We start from the raw sequence: 14,408 nt of genomic DNA on the forward strand, positions 1-14,408 counted from the left end.
GGGGCACGGGGGCAATAGGAAGGGGCCGGGAGGTCCCCAGGGGCGGCTGGGGGTAGGCTAGCAGGGTCAGGGATGCACTGGAAGGGGGGACTTATAGGTCTGTGATCCCCCTGGGGCTCTGACAGGAGGAGGAGGCTGTCAGGACCGGGTGGTGAGACTGGGGGTCCCCGGAGGGTGGACTGGGGGTTTTTAGGGGCCCCAGGACAGGGGCAGAGCTGACCCTGCTGCCCCTCCCCAGGTCCTGGTTCTACTTCAGCGTACGGGGGGGCGCCCCGGGGAAGCTGATCAAGCTGCACATCCTGAACATGAACAAGCAGAGCCGGCTGTACTCCCAGGGCATGTCCCCCTTTGTGCGCACCCTACCTGTGCGGCCCCGCTGGGAGCGCATCCGAGAGCGGCCCAGCTTCGAGGTATGGGAACTGAGGCTGGGGGGTGGGGAGAGGACCCCATGTTCAGGGTTGGGGACAGCTCTGGGGACACAAACACCCCTCACTCACCATGCTGGGCTGATCGTCAGCCTCCTGTGTGGGGCGAGCGACTGGTTTGTACTCTTGACAGCCCTCAGTAAGTGTGTGGAGACGCCAAGCTGAGTGGTGCAGTGACACGCTAGAGGGATAGGATGTCACCCAGAGGGACCTGGACAGGCTGGAGAAGTGTGACTGTGCAACCCTTATGAGGTCCAACAAGGTCAAGTGCAGGGTCCTTCGTGTGGGTCAGCACAATCCCAAACATAGATCCAGGCTGGGCAGAGAACGGATGGAGAGCAGGAGGAGAAGGACTTGGGAGTGCTGGGGGGTGAAAAGCTGGCCATGAGCTGGCAACATGCGCTGGCAGCCCAGCCAGCCCCCTGCACCCTGGGCTGTATCCCCTGAACACGGCCAGCAGGGCAAGGGAGTAGGCCAGGCTGGATGGGGCTCTGAGCAGCCTGATCTAGTGGAAGATGTCCCTGCCTATGGCAGAGGGGTGGACTAGATGGCCTTTAAAGGGTGGGAAGAGACCTTTCGAAGGGAGAGGGTGGAGGGATAAGGACAAAGCCCCTTCCCAGGGCTGGGCACTCAGGAGAGGAGAACTCAGCCGCTCTCTTCTCCACTGGCCAGCTCGGGCCGGGGCGCAGGCTCTTGCTGGGTGACTTCCCTGTTGTGTGACTAGGGGAACCACAGAACGGCTCTCGGAGCAAGCCTGGGGCTTCCCTTCCCCTTCAGCAGTTGTCAAAGTGGTCAGTAAATGGCTGTTTGCGGCAGGGTGCCCCAGGGGAGCAGTGCGGGAGTGCCCAGGGAACCGACACCAGCAAGAACAGCCACGGCAGTGGGTTGACTCACAGCCCCATTGAGCTGTTTGGGCCTGGAACAGGGGTTTGCTGCTTCCGGGGTTTTCTGCCTTCAGTCTATTGGGAGCTGCCTGGAGGAGTTCCCCTGTGGGTGCTCTGGGCTGTCCTTGCTCTGTATGTGCTGCCGTGGGGAGGCAACAGCCCCCCACAACATGTCCCCACTTCTGCCCCACAAAATAGGGGCCAAAGAGAGTCTCCCGTACCCTGGCAGTCGGTGTGGCCTGTGCCATCCCAGGGAGAGATGTGACATGCAGCTGGGCTCTGCGGCGCTCGTTAACTCTGCGAAGCATGCTGAGACACAGCAGTTATTGTGCAGTCTCTGGGCACTGGCGGGTGGGCACAAGGACCAGAAGGGACCCCCTGGGTTTCCTAGAGAGTTCTGCCCCAGAGCTGGGAATGTGGCCAGGGGGTGTCCCCTCCAGGGACCGGAGAACCAAAGGTTTGCAAGAAACAGCCTGGTGTTTCGGGGGTCTGAGCAGAGCGGGCTGGGGTGTGCTGGGAGCACGGCTTCCATTCCCGTGTGGTTAGAGAAGGGCCAGTGGCTGCTGGCACCGCCTGGGGCAGGGGGAACCACAGGGGCCCACGGTGGCTGTGGCCTCCTGGCTTGTGTTCGGGAGGTGGCTCTGCATGGCCTGGGCCGGCTGCCCCTGCTCAGCCTCTGCTTTGTGTCTGTCCCAGATGGTGGAGACGCAGTTTGTGCTGTCCTTCGTGCACCGCTTCCTGGAGCACCGCGGGGCCACCACCTACTTTGCCTTCTGCTACCCCTTCTCCTACACCGAGTGCCAGGAGATGCTGGCGCAGCTGGACGGCCGCTTCCAGGAGTGCAAGCACATGTCTCCCAGCAGGTGCGCCCCCCGCTCCCAGCCCTCGCCTGCCTGGCTTTGCCCCCTTCCCAGGATGTGGTGTCGTCCAGCTCTGGCTGCAGAGGGGGGTCTCTGTGCCCCCCGCAACCCCCTGGTGCTTGCTCCTCTGGGCCCCAGCTCTGCCCGAGCTGCAGCAGCTTCCCCTGCGCATGTGCTTCCAAGGGGCTTCCAGAGGGTCTGTTATTGCTTCAGCCGGATCTCCCCAGCAGGTTCCCATCATGCTGAGGAGGGGCTGTGACAGATCTACAGCCCTGGGTTTAAGGAGAGGGGCTTCTCAGAGGCCAAGACCTCGTTTGCTTTCCCGCTTCTGGCTGCGGGAAGATTGGGGTGTCTCTCTCCCGCTGCTTCCTTCCTCTACCACTGCTGTCACGGAGGGAGATTTCACCAAGAGCCAGCCTTAGTGCCGGGCTCTGTGTGGATCGTGTGAGGAAGCCCCTCTGATCTCAAGAATTTCTTCTCAGCAGTCCCAGGAGAGCTTAGTGCCTGGCTGAGGGGGGAGAACAGTCTGTGTCTGTGTGTCTCTGCTGATGGCTCTGTCCTGGCTCCGGGGCTTTCCTTTCCGTGCTGCAGGGTAGGGATTGTAAATACCTTTTCTTAGATAAGAGGTGAGCGTTGGTTTATTGGAAGGTGTTTGTCCTTAAATTGTCAGGCGATGGAGAACTGTGAGAGTTCAAAGCCTGGCAGTCAGTCGGGAAGGGTCTGACAGTGATGCTGCAGTCTCTGTGGGTCAAACCCCGTCATGGGCGGGTGGCCCCTGAGCCCCTCAGGATGGTGGTGGGGCTGGTGATCCTGACCAAATGCTTCCACAGGGGGTCCCGGCTCCCCTGGCACAGCTGGGGGTCTCTGTGCAGGCGGATCACCCTCCCCTCTGTGTGAGAGTTACATCAAGCCCCCAGACCCTCTGCAGCAGCACCCGACAGGGTGGGCTCCTGAAGGACAGGGGCTGCTACCTCCTTGCTCACCCCAGCTGACACCCTCGCAGCCCTGGGGGGTGGCCTGGGCTACTGCTCTCTCCTCAGAAGGAGCTGCTGCTCAGGAGCACCGTGTTCCTGGGGGTCTCCGAGGGGAGCGGCAGTGCCCAGCCCGGCAGCAGAAGAGGCACTGGTGGCTCGGGCCAGGCCAGGGCTGTGGAACTCCCGGGGAGCACAGCGAGCAGGGACACGGTCCTGCTGGAGGATAGGCAGCTGGAGGCAGAGCTCAGGGCTCAGGGGTGGCAAGTGTCCCCTGCCCTGCTGGGACCCTCCTCTCACTCCTTTAGGGTGTCCCCAGCAGCTGCCAGGGTGATGCCCAGCATCTTGCCCCTTGGTTCCCAGCTCCACCACCCCAGCCCTTTCTTCCCTGGAGGGGAGGCTGTGCCCCCCTGGGCCGGGACAGGCAGGATGAGTGTCTCTCCTCACCCTGCAGCCCCCTGGATTCGGTCTATTACCACCGGGAGCTGCTGTGCCACTCTCTGGACAAGCTGCGTGTGGACCTGCTGACCGTCACCTCCTGCCACGGCATGCTGGAGAAGCGGGAGCCCCGCCTGGACAAGCTCTTCCCAGACACCAGCACTCCACGGCCGCGCCGCTTCGCAGGGAAGAGGGTGAGCTCCTGTGCTGGGGATGGCCAGCATGGCCAGCAAACTGTGTGCCACAGTCCTTGTGTCAGGCCCTTAACCCCACCCTCTGCCTTGAAGGGTGCCATGTCCTGTGGGGCTGGAGCGTGGGGAGTCTGTGAGATCCCGAATCGAGGTGTGGGAACTGGGAGCCTGCTGGGAGCTCCCCAGTGCATCCCTGTCACCATGAAACACCCTGTGGTAGCACCACACATGTTCCTCAGGGAAAAAATTAGTGTCTTGTTTCCTAAGAGTTCTGTTCTGCCCTCCTTTTATTGCTGTTGCCCCTTGAGCTGTGAAGAGGCTGAAGGAAGGGCTGTTCTTGGGGTGTCGGGGATGGGGGACAGGCGGGGAGCTCCCGCTGTGGCTGCACAGAGCTGGGGTGGGGTGCCAGGGGCTGCATGTGCATCTCCTGCTGAGCAGCTCCCACCAAGAGAAGGGCTCTACATTACCATGGCTGTTAGGCTCCTTCCTCACTCTGTGCGGTCACTCGGGGGGCTTTTCTCCTGGCCAGGCCATTGCAGCACCTCAGGGCAGGCAGGAGCCTGCCCATCGTCCCCATCTGTTTGTCCCCAGGTGTTCTTCCTCAGCAGCAGAGTCCACCCAGGAGAAACACCCTCCAGCTTTGTCTTCAATGGCTTCCTGGACTTCATCCTGCGGGAGGAGGACCCCCGGGCTCAGATGCTGCGGCGGATGTTTGTCTTTAAGCTCATCCCCATGCTGAACCCCGACGGGGTGGTGCGAGGCCACTATCGGTGAGAGAGCACAGGGCACTGCTGATCACAGAACCACAGAGCTGTTTGGGTGGGAAGGGCCCTTAAAGCCACCCCCATGCCACCCCCTGCCCTGGGCAGGGACACCTCCCACTAGACCAGGTTGCTCCAAGCCCCCTCCAACCTGGCCTTGAACTCCTCCAGAGATGGGGCAGCCACAGCTTCTCTGGCCAACCTGGGCCAGGCTGTCACCACCCTCATAGCAAAGAATTTTGTCCTCACATCTCATCTCAATCTCCCCTCTTTCAGTGTCTTTTCAGCCCTCCTCCTAGGGCTCCCCTCCTTCATCCAGAGTCCCTCCCCAGCTTTCCTGGAGCCCCCCTTCTTTAGGGACTGGCAGGGGCTCCAAGGTCTCCCCGGAGTCTTCTCTTCTCCAGGCTGACCCCCCCCACACAACTCTCTCAGCCCCCCCTCCCAGCAGAGGGGCTCCAGCCCTCCCAGCATCTCCGGGGCCTCCGCTGGCCGTGCTCCAACAGCTCCATGTCTCTCCTGAGCTGAGGACTCCAAAAGAGGGGCTGGTTTGGCCACTTGTGCTCCAGGATGGAGCCCAAAGCCTCGGCCATTAGGAGGGAAGGACGGTGCTGAGCAAAGGACCTCATGTCTCTCTCTCTGCAGAACGGACTCTCGTGGGGTGAACCTGAATCGCCAGTACCTGAATCCCGACGCCGAGCTGCACCCTGCGGTGTACGGGGCCAAAGCTGTCCTCCTCTACCACCACGTGCACAGCCGCGTCCTGCCGGGCTCTCCCGACTGGAGGACCTACGTCTCCCCGCTGGGCACCAGCTCCCTAAGCACAAAATCTTCCAACCATTCCGTCCGTGACAGCGCCCCGTCCACAGAGCCGGCCCTGTCCGAGCTGGAGAAAGCCAATAACCTCCGCAACTCGCCCGGCAGCTGGCAAACCAGCACCTTCCTCAGCCCTTCTCAGGAACCCCGGCTCCCGGGGGCCCCCGCTGCCGAGCCAGGCAACAGGGACCCAGCTGTCTGGATCCTCCCGTCGAGCCACGGCACCGAGCACTGTGAGGAGGAGGAAGAAGGCAGGAGGCCTTCGTCAGCACCTCCCCCTGAATCCATCCCGCCCCAGGACAGCGGGCTGGCCTACTACGTGGATCTCCACGGCCATGCCTCCAAGCGTGGCTGCTTCATGTACGGCAACAGTTTCCCTGACGAAAACGATCAGGTGAGGGCAGGAGGTAGGAGTTACAGGGGCACTGGGGGGTAGGAGTTACAGGGGTGCTGGGACCCTCCCACCACTCTGCCCCCTCTCCAGGATCCCCAACACTCCCCCCACTGCTGGGAGGTCCCTGTCACACCACAAATGGAGGTCCTTGTGGGGACGGGGCTGGTGCCCGAGGAGCCTGGCTGGGCTGTCTGCCCCCTGGGGCTCAGTGAGATTTGCTCCCCTCTCCCCTGTGGCCGGGGCAGTGGCAGCAGGTCTGGGCTTTCCCTGGGATTTGGCGTGGGCAGGACAGAGGAGCTGCCCCCTCTTCATAGAATCATGGAATTGTCCAGGTTGGGAGGGACCTCTCAGATCATGGAGTCCAACCATCAACCCAACACTGACAAACCAACCACTGACCCATGTCCCTCAGCACCATGTCTGTCTGGCTTTTAAATCCCTCCAGGGATAGTGACTCCACCACTGCCCTGGGCAGCCTCTGCCAAGGCTTGAAAACCCTTTCAGTGAAGAAATCGTTCCCAGTATCCATCCTAAACGTCCCCTGGTGCAACTTGAGGCCATTTCCTCTTGTCCCATCACCTGGTCTTTGGGAGAAGAGACTGCCTCCCCCTGGCCACACCCTCCTTTCAGGGAGTTGTAGAGGGCGAGAAGGTCTCCCCTCAGCCTCCTTTTCTCCAGGCTGAACACCCCCAGCTCCTTCAGCTGCTCCCCACAAGATTTGTTCTCCAGACCCCTCACCAGCTCTGTTGCCCTTCCCTGGACACCCTCCAGCCCCCCAAGGTCTTTCCTGTCGTGAGGGGCCCAAAACTGGACCCAGCCCTCAAGGTGGGGCCTCACCAGTGCCCAGTACAGGGGGGCAGTCACTGCCCTACTGCTGCTGGCCACACTGTTCCTGATACAGGCCAGGATGCTGGTAGCCTTCTTGGCCACCTTGGCACACTGCTAGCTCGCTTCTTCTCCCAAAGGACAAGAAGGTGGGGAAGAGCCCTGCCATGGGGGTCCCTCCTCTCCTCAGGGGAGCCCAGCTGCTCCCTATCCCTGCATGGGATGGGCAGGGGTGGGCAGCGTTCCCCAGGCAGGGCTGGGGTGTGTGAGATGCTGGAACTGGGCAGAGTGGGACCAGCCAACACCCTGGTGCATCCCAGAGCTCGGCACGGGTAGTGCTGGGTAGGACAAGCAGCCAAGGGCTCCCTCACCCCAAGAATTCACCCGCATTCCCCACTGTGCCGCAGGTGGAGAACATGCTGTTCCCCAAACTCATCTCCCTGAACTCACCTCACTTCGACTTCACGGGCTGTAACTTCTCGGAGAAGAACATGTACGCCAAAGACAAGCGGGACGGGCAGTCAAAGGAGGGCAGCGGGCGGGTGGCCATCTACAAAGCCTTGGGGATCATCCACAGGTAGGGAAACCTTCCTCTGTCTCTCCTGGCCTGCTGTCCCTGGGGCTCCCTGCTGGGGCTAAGACTGGCCAAGGAGGGTGTCGCACGCTGGGTGCAGGGGCCCAACCGCATTCCTGACCCTCTGTCCTGGCTCCTCCTCCTCCTCCCCATCCCTCTGGAGCTGCTCTGGCCTCTTGTCCTTGCTGTTGCAGAGCTCCTTGTGCACAGCCTCCCAGAAGGAATTCTCCTCTTTCTCAGATGTTTACGTTCGTGTTGAGCTGTAATTAAAACCTGTTGTAATGGGCTCAGCTTCCCCAGACCTCGCCTGTGAGATTCCAGCCTCGAGCAGTTTATGATTTGGGAGCTGAGGGTGTTTGTGTGACCCGGAGCAGCCGCGTGCCTCTCCCCAGCATGGGCTGGGATATTTTTGTCCCTGTTTCTGTTGTGGTTGCTGGGAACATAAAAACGGCTGAATTAATGAGACCAACAGCCTGTTTTACCCAGTTTGTCCCTGGTGGCAGCCAGTTGCAGATGCCAAGGGTAGAGTACGAGAAGAGCAGTGTGTAATGATTCTTGAGGAGACGCTGCGTTCCCTGGGCATCTGGGGTTTGAGGAGACATGGAAGCAGTGCCAGCTCGCCCCCCCCGCCCCGCAGCTCAGGGGGCACACGGCCTCCAGCCCTGCAGTGACAGCCTAGGAAACTGGTGGCTGGAGAGGGGGTGATCCCCTCTGCTTTTGGAGCCCACTGAGCTGTGTTTGGTGACCCTGCTTTGGCAGGGGGTCAGACTAAAGGATCTCCAAAGGTCCCTTACAGCCCCCCCATTCCACATTCAGTCAGCCTCCTGCTGCTGGGGGTGGCTGTGGTGCCGTGGTTGGTGGTGATGGTGGGGCCATGGTGGTCAGTTGCTGCCACAGTGGTTTGCCCTGTGGGTGCCAGGCCAGCATTGGCACACCATGGCAGAGGAAGGCAAGTTCCTCTGGTCAGTGGGCAAGTTCATGCGGTCAGTGGGCTTGTGGCAGGGAAAAGAGAGCTAGAAAGTGGCTCGATGTCTCTTGCCCTGAAGTCCCACAGTCTGGGCCACGTGATTCAGTGTCTCATTGCCAGAAAATTGTCACAGTGTGAGGCTTTGCTCCAGGGGAGCGATGTGCCATCCCCTCTCCCATGCCCTGGGTGAGTCTTTTGCCCCGTCCTTAGCGTGAACCCACCAGGGATGGTGGCAGAGCCTTTTAAATTGACCAGAGAACATCTTCTGGTAGTTGCGTCTCCCTCAAAAGGCAGCGGTTGGGGTGTCCCTGGCAGATGGGGGTGCCTTGGCTGTTGATTTGAGGTAAGAAGTGGGTACTTGGCACTTTGGGCGCTCGGTGATCACTGCTTGCTCCTGCTCCCCCATGGCCGGTCCTCTCTTTGGCATCGATTTCAGAGTCTGGTCCCTTGGGTCCCGAGTCACAGCCACCTCCCCTGGCCTTCACCTGATGGCCAACTGCTGATTTTTCCCCTCTTTATTCCTTCCTCAGCAGATGAGAAAAGGTGCAGGTTGCAGCAAGAGCTGTGGCACGATGGCAGGAGGCACCTCTTCTCTCCAGACCCCTCCCGGGGGCTGGGGGGGGACACTGGTGGCTCCCAGGAGAGGTGACCCCAGCTCTGCTGGTGCAGTGTCATTGCAGCAGCAGTGCCCCGGTGGCTGTGGGTCCATCGGATAACATGGGCTCTCCTTGTGCTCCACAGCTACACGCTGGAGTGTAACTACAACACGGGGCGCTCGGTGAACCCCATCCCGGTGGCCTGCCACGACAACGGGCGGGCCAGCCCCCCGCCGCCCCCAGCCTTCCCCTCCCGCTACACCGTGGAGCTGTTTGAGCAGGTAAGAGGGTCCCCAGCAGTGGGGAGGGGGGGCGTTTGAGCAGGTAAGGGGGTCCCAGCCATCTGGGGGTGCCCCTGCCGCTAACCCCAGCCCCAAAACGCTTTGCTCAGTGCCTGGGACTGGGGGCTTCTGCCCTCGGCCCCTGGGGTAGCCTGGGGTCATCTCTGCACGTCTCACACCACTACTGACACGCTGGGACCCTGGTCTGGGGGTCACACAGAGCCAGTGAGTCTGGGGGTGCTCGTCCAGTCTCCCAACCAGAGGTGGCTGGTCCCTGTGGCCGTGGGCCCCTGACTGGCCCTCGTCCAGAGACGCTCTGGGAACATTCCTCCTTCTGGGGATCTCGACTGGAGCCTGCAACGGAGCCAAAACGAGCTCTGGGGGGTGCTCTGGGGTTCGGATTTTGCCTTTCTTTGTTTTCCTGTCCCAGTTCCCGAGTGCGGGGGCTGTTGGTCACCAGCACCTCTCTCCCACAGGTGGGCCGGGCCGTGGCGGTGGCGGCGCTGGACATGGCAGAGTGCAACCCCTGGCCCCGCATCGTCCTCTCGGAGCACAGCTGCCTCAGCAACCTGCGGGCCTGGATGCTGCGGCACGTGCGGGGCATGAAGGGCGCCAGCGGGGGCCCGCGCAGGAGAGGAGGTGCCAGGACCCCCCCCAGGACCTCCACGTAAGGGCCCAGCGGGTTGAGTGTTGAGGAGCTGCTGGATAACGCCAATTAGAGATGATAAATGTGCTCCAAGTGAGTCACCCCGCAGCTAACGAAGCCGAGGTCTATTCGCTCGCTCTGTTGGGGTCCCTGCTTGTCCCTGTGGAGTTGCTTTGTCATCTGCGTGTGTCCCCCAGCTCCGTGTCCTTGGAGAGCACAGGGGACACCCAGCCCTGTGGGGTGATGCTGTTCGGGATTCACCCACCCCGGTGTCCCTGAGGAGAGACCCAGTGTCTCCCCAGCCCGGTCCGGCGCTGGGATTGGGGCTGGGGGCGAGGGAGGGGGAGCTCTGAAACGCTGCTGCTGACGCAATGTAGTGGGAGGGGGACTGGGGGCTGCTGCTGCTGAGGGACAACCTTGGTGACATTCCTGTCCTCAGCTGGTCACCAGCCACCAGGCTCCGACAGACCCAGTGTCCTGCAGCAGCAGAGCCTGGGCTGTGGGGGCACACAGAGGGGACCCCTCCCCACAGAGCCAATCTGAGCCCCCCATTTCTCCTCCCCTTCCAGCGGGCTGCCCACCTCAGCCTCCGATAACGCCCTGTCCCGCACCAGGAGCTTCAGCAACGGCACCAGCGGCAGCGGGGGCAGCCAGCAGGACTCGCCCCACATCAAAGCCTCCCCCAGCTTCACCTTCAGCTGCAGCAGGGACCCCGGCCCCCCCGCTGCCACCCAGAGCCCCCAGAGGGGCAGCGCCAGAGCCCCCGGCAGAGGTAAGCTGGGCTGGGGACCTCTCCTGCGCTTGGTCCCCTACCTGTCGAGCTGCTGCGCCAGGCCACAGCCCTGAGGAGAGCCCTGTGCCGGCCCAACCCTCTGCTTTGATGTAATAAAAGTGGGTTTTTTGCGTGGAAGAAGTGTGTGTGAACGGCCCCCCCGGCCCCTCAGGAGGGTCCTGGACGCTGTGCTCCGTCCCCAGTGGAGCAGCCCTGGCTGGGCCGGGACAGACACCCCACAGCGAGACCCGGGGCCTCTCCAGGGAGCTGAGGGGGGCCCAGCTGAGCTCTTGCCCACCGGCCCAGGAGCTCTGGCTGGGCAGAGCCTGTCCGTGGCTTCTTTTGCACTGAGACCCGAAGGGCTCCGTCTGCCAGGACAGTGGCCCTGGTGGCTCCGCTGCCCAGGGCGGGGGACAAGGGGCTCTGAAAGGCTGGCATGGAAAACCTCTCCTTGCCCTCCCTTGGCCTCAGCCACTCCCAAAGCATTCCCAAGGCCTGCACCAAAGTGCCTTTTCCTTTCCCAGGCACCGGCCGAGCAGCAGGTGATGGTGGCACATGGCTCTGGTCACGGCAGGCTGGCAGAGCTCCAATTAGGCACTGGGGGCTTTGAGCGTGCGGTGGGGGCTGGCTGGGACTGACTGGCAGCACTGAGCTGCCTGCATGGCGGGGGGGAATGCTGCAGCTTGCCACCCTGCAAGCCCTGGGGCCACACCACAGTCTGGCAGCCAAAACAAGGCAAGGGGCTGGCTGTGCCCTGGGGCTGGCTTCCTCCCCACCAGGCAGGGGCTCGGTGCTGCAGCCGCTGGGCGATGGTGGGGAAGCCCTGGTGCTACTCTATGGGCTGGTCCCAAAAGCCCCTAGTGAAGGGAAGGGGGCTGGACTGGGAGCCCCAGTTTGCTATGGGGCTCCGGGCCCCTGTGAGCACCATCCCTGCACCCCAAGGTGGGGGGAGTGCGAGCAAGGGTCTGCTGTGGGGACGAGGGGGCAGGCTGTGTGACTTGAGTGTGACTGTCCTTGTGTGGAGGCTGTGTGTGCCGCGCCGGGGGCAGAGCGCGGCGTGTCCCACCCTTGGCTGCTTCCTCCTGCTCCCCTCGTGTTCCTTGTCCTGCTTCGTCCTCCTCCCTGTTTGCTTTCCAGCACCCTGTGGTGACCGTTTCTTGTCCCCCATGAGAAGGTGGTGGGGAGGAAATAAAAGGCTTGTGTTCTCATGGGCACCTTGTGACGTCTGTTCCTTCTGCCGTGCATGCTCGGCCACCCCGGAGCCAGCGTGGGCAACCCCTGGCCCCGCTGCCGGGGAGTCGGTGACAGTCGGGTGTGTGAGCAGGAACAGACCTCGTGGGGCTGGAGGGGCAGAGCCTGTCTCGGGAGGAGGGACCAGCACCATTCTGCTCCCCGAGCCCATGCTGCCCGCTGTCCCGCTGCCATCGGCACAGCCTCCTCCGGCGAGGGCAGCCGTGACCAGCAGAGCCGAGTGCCAGCCGCCTGCCTGGCTCCTGGCACTGGCTCTCGTGGCTCCTCCTTCCCTGTCCTGGCATCACCCGGCAGCTCGATGGCCTGTGTGCCGGCTCTGACACGCCCACGGTGCCCCCATCCCAGCGTGACGGCCCCAGCAGCACTGGCACCGCCATGGCTGCCTGGGAAAATGCCACCCGGGAATGTTTTGCTTTGCCATACAAGCCCCACGCCGTTGCCCTCCTGCCGGCTGGTGCCAGGATGCCCTCATGGACCCCTCCTGCCCCAGCAGATGCCGAGGTCCTGCTTCCCCGGGCTCTTCCGTCCTGGCGCAGGCTCTGCATCTGCCCTCGAGCTGTCCCCGTTTCTCTTGCCCTGTTCGGGCAGCCTTGTGGCGGTGGTTCCCCAGCACGGTTCACCCCGGTTTCACCGGCAGGACCGGGACTGAGCCCTGGCTGTCCTGGCACACCACCGTGCCCCCATCCTGCCCCGCATGGCCATGCCTGTCCCCGTTGCCACCCCTGTCCATCCCTGGTGCGAGCCCAAAGCCCATCCTTGGCCAGTCTCATCCCGCCCCACGCTGAGCTGCGGAGGGCCTGTCACCATCCTCCCCAACGGCACTCAGCTGCCACCATGGCTCCTCTGGCTCTCCAGCACCAGAACGGTGCCAGCACAGCGGCTGTGCCACTGGCTCCTGTGCTGGCTGGTGTGCCTGTGTGTGCGTGTGCGTGGGCTGGCATTGGGCACTGATGGCCACCATGGGCTGGTGTGGCTGCTGGGCTTCTGGCTCCCCTTGCCAGAGCTGTGACATCTCAGTGGTGCTGCTGGCACCACCAGCCCGTGGATGTCCGTGTGTCTGTCCCATCTTTGCCATGCCAGGCCCTGGCTCCTCCTGCATGGCTGAAGCACGGGCAGAGCAGTGCCACTGTGCCACCCGGGCACAATGGGTAGCCGTGGCCAGCTCAGCTCCCGGCCTGCGTGGGCCACCAGCCCGGTGAGGGCTCTTGCCAAGCAGCGCTGGGGGCTGGGCCAGGCCTCCCCGATCCGCACCACAGCGGCTCTCTGTGCCCAGGGCAGGCAGCCGGTGCCCCACTGCAGCCCCCCACGCCAACCCCACACACCCCCAGCGTGGGCTCAGATTTGTCTCCTTTGTCACACAGGGATGTTGCCGGGGGGCACCCGGGGAGCACCGAGCACTGGCACCAGCCAGGGACCGCGGGAGGCCCAGCGCGGCACGGGAGAGCTGGCGGCTGCCCACGGCACGGAACCGCTGCAGGTACCGCTGGGCAGCGGGGAGGGGACCCCGGGGGGACGGCAGGGCCCTGGGATGGGGCTGCCCCACGGGGGGAACATGGGGCTGGGGGGCAAACCGTGCCCCTGCTGAGCCATCCACACCATGCCAGTGTGTGGGGCACGGCACACCGATCACCCAGGCTGGCCGAGGGGCTCCCCAAAGAGCTCATAGATCCCCCCATCTGTAGGCATGAGACCCCCTCAATCTGTGGGGCTGAGACCCCTAGTCCGTGGGGCTCTCCCCGGGATTTTTGCCCCACATGTATTTTGCCCAGGCTGTGTAGATGCCCCAGGGGTCAGGGGTCTGGCTCTGTGGGACCCCCAGCAGCCAGGGGCTTCCACAAGACCGGGGACAAACACCCCTCCCTGGCACTGACCCCCCCCTCCCCTCCCCTCAGGTGCTCCCCAAGAAGCTGGAAGCCAGGAGAGCCCCAGAGCACCCCGGGTAAGTGCCAGCATTGGCAGCGGTGTGGGGTCACGGTGTGGGGTCACCCCATCGTCTGTGCCAGGGAGCCCCCAGTGACACCCCAGCCGGGCAGCAGGGCTGGGGGGTCTGGCCTCAGGAGCAGTGCATCGTTCTCCATAGCCTGGGGGGCCCCCTTGCACCCCCCAGGGTCCTGGTGCCGAAGGGACCAGCGACCGGGCAGAGGCTGCCGGGGTCCGCACCGACAGCACCGCAGCACCGGCACAGGGCTGGGGGGCTGCCCCCACCCCACTGGGGGCCACAGCGCCCATCCTGCACCCCCTGGGGTGACCCCAACCTGCTGCAGCAGGCGGAGAGGGTTGGGGGGCTGGGACACCCACACCACCCCCCCGACAGGGGCTGTGGGTGCCCCGCCGGTGGTGACAGTGGTCTCTGTCCCCACAGGGCGCTGCGTGGAGCCCCCCAGGGGGGCGCAGAGCACCGATGGACTCCTCCTGCGCGGGGGCGAGGGCCTGCACCCCCCGGTACGGCCCCACGGCGCCCGGGGGCTGCGGCGCGGGGACCCCAGCCCTGCCCTGCCCCCTGCCACCAGCTCCCGGGGGGGGGCCGCGGCGCCGGGGAGGGGGCTCTGCCCCCGCCGTCCCCCACCGCAGCGCCCGCACACCGGCCCCCCCCCGCCCCGCCCCCCCCCCCCCGCGGGGGGGGGGGGGGGGGAGGCCGGGCCCACCCTTCCCCACAGGGCCACCTCCTCACGGCGGGGCCCCGCTGTCACCTCAGGGCTCCCGCGCATCCCCCCACCGGCGGTTGAACCCCCCCCGCCACCCCGATCCCACAGCCCCTC

General features: G+C 64.0%; 2 protein-coding genes across 2 annotated transcripts in view; one reads left to right on the plus strand and one right to left on the minus strand.

Annotated features, from left to right (window-relative positions):
- LOC106890494 (basic salivary proline-rich protein 2-like) overlaps positions 1–298 on the minus strand; it is a 24,695-nt gene extending 24,397 nt beyond the window's left edge. Inside the window, exon 1 of the mRNA XM_014946361.1 lies at positions 262–298. Coding sequence (XP_014801847.1) covers positions 262–298 — 37 coding nt within the window. The remainder of the gene's footprint in view (positions 1–261) is intronic.
- AGBL5 (ATP/GTP binding protein-like 5) overlaps positions 87–14,408 on the plus strand; it is a 26,769-nt gene continuing 12,447 nt past the window's right edge. Inside the window, exons 1-12 of the mRNA XM_014946362.1 lie at positions 87–410; positions 2,006–2,172; positions 3,595–3,772; positions 4,361–4,539; positions 5,173–5,737; positions 6,970–7,139; positions 8,845–8,980; positions 9,457–9,647; positions 10,196–10,398; positions 13,011–13,126; positions 13,542–13,588; positions 14,012–14,248. Coding sequence (XP_014801848.1) covers positions 306–410; positions 2,006–2,172; positions 3,595–3,772; positions 4,361–4,539; positions 5,173–5,737; positions 6,970–7,139; positions 8,845–8,980; positions 9,457–9,647; positions 10,196–10,398; positions 13,011–13,126; positions 13,542–13,588; positions 14,012–14,248 — 2,294 coding nt within the window. The 5' untranslated portion in view covers positions 87–305. The remainder of the gene's footprint in view (positions 411–2,005; positions 2,173–3,594; positions 3,773–4,360; positions 4,540–5,172; positions 5,738–6,969; positions 7,140–8,844; positions 8,981–9,456; positions 9,648–10,195; positions 10,399–13,010; positions 13,127–13,541; positions 13,589–14,011; positions 14,249–14,408) is intronic.

The sequence above is a fragment of the Calidris pugnax genome, unplaced genomic scaffold (genome assembly GCF_001431845.1).
Source record: "Calidris pugnax isolate Ruff unplaced genomic scaffold, ASM143184v1 scaffold165, whole genome shotgun sequence".
In the NCBI taxonomy this organism is placed as follows: domain Eukaryota; kingdom Metazoa; phylum Chordata; class Aves; order Charadriiformes; family Scolopacidae; genus Calidris; species Calidris pugnax.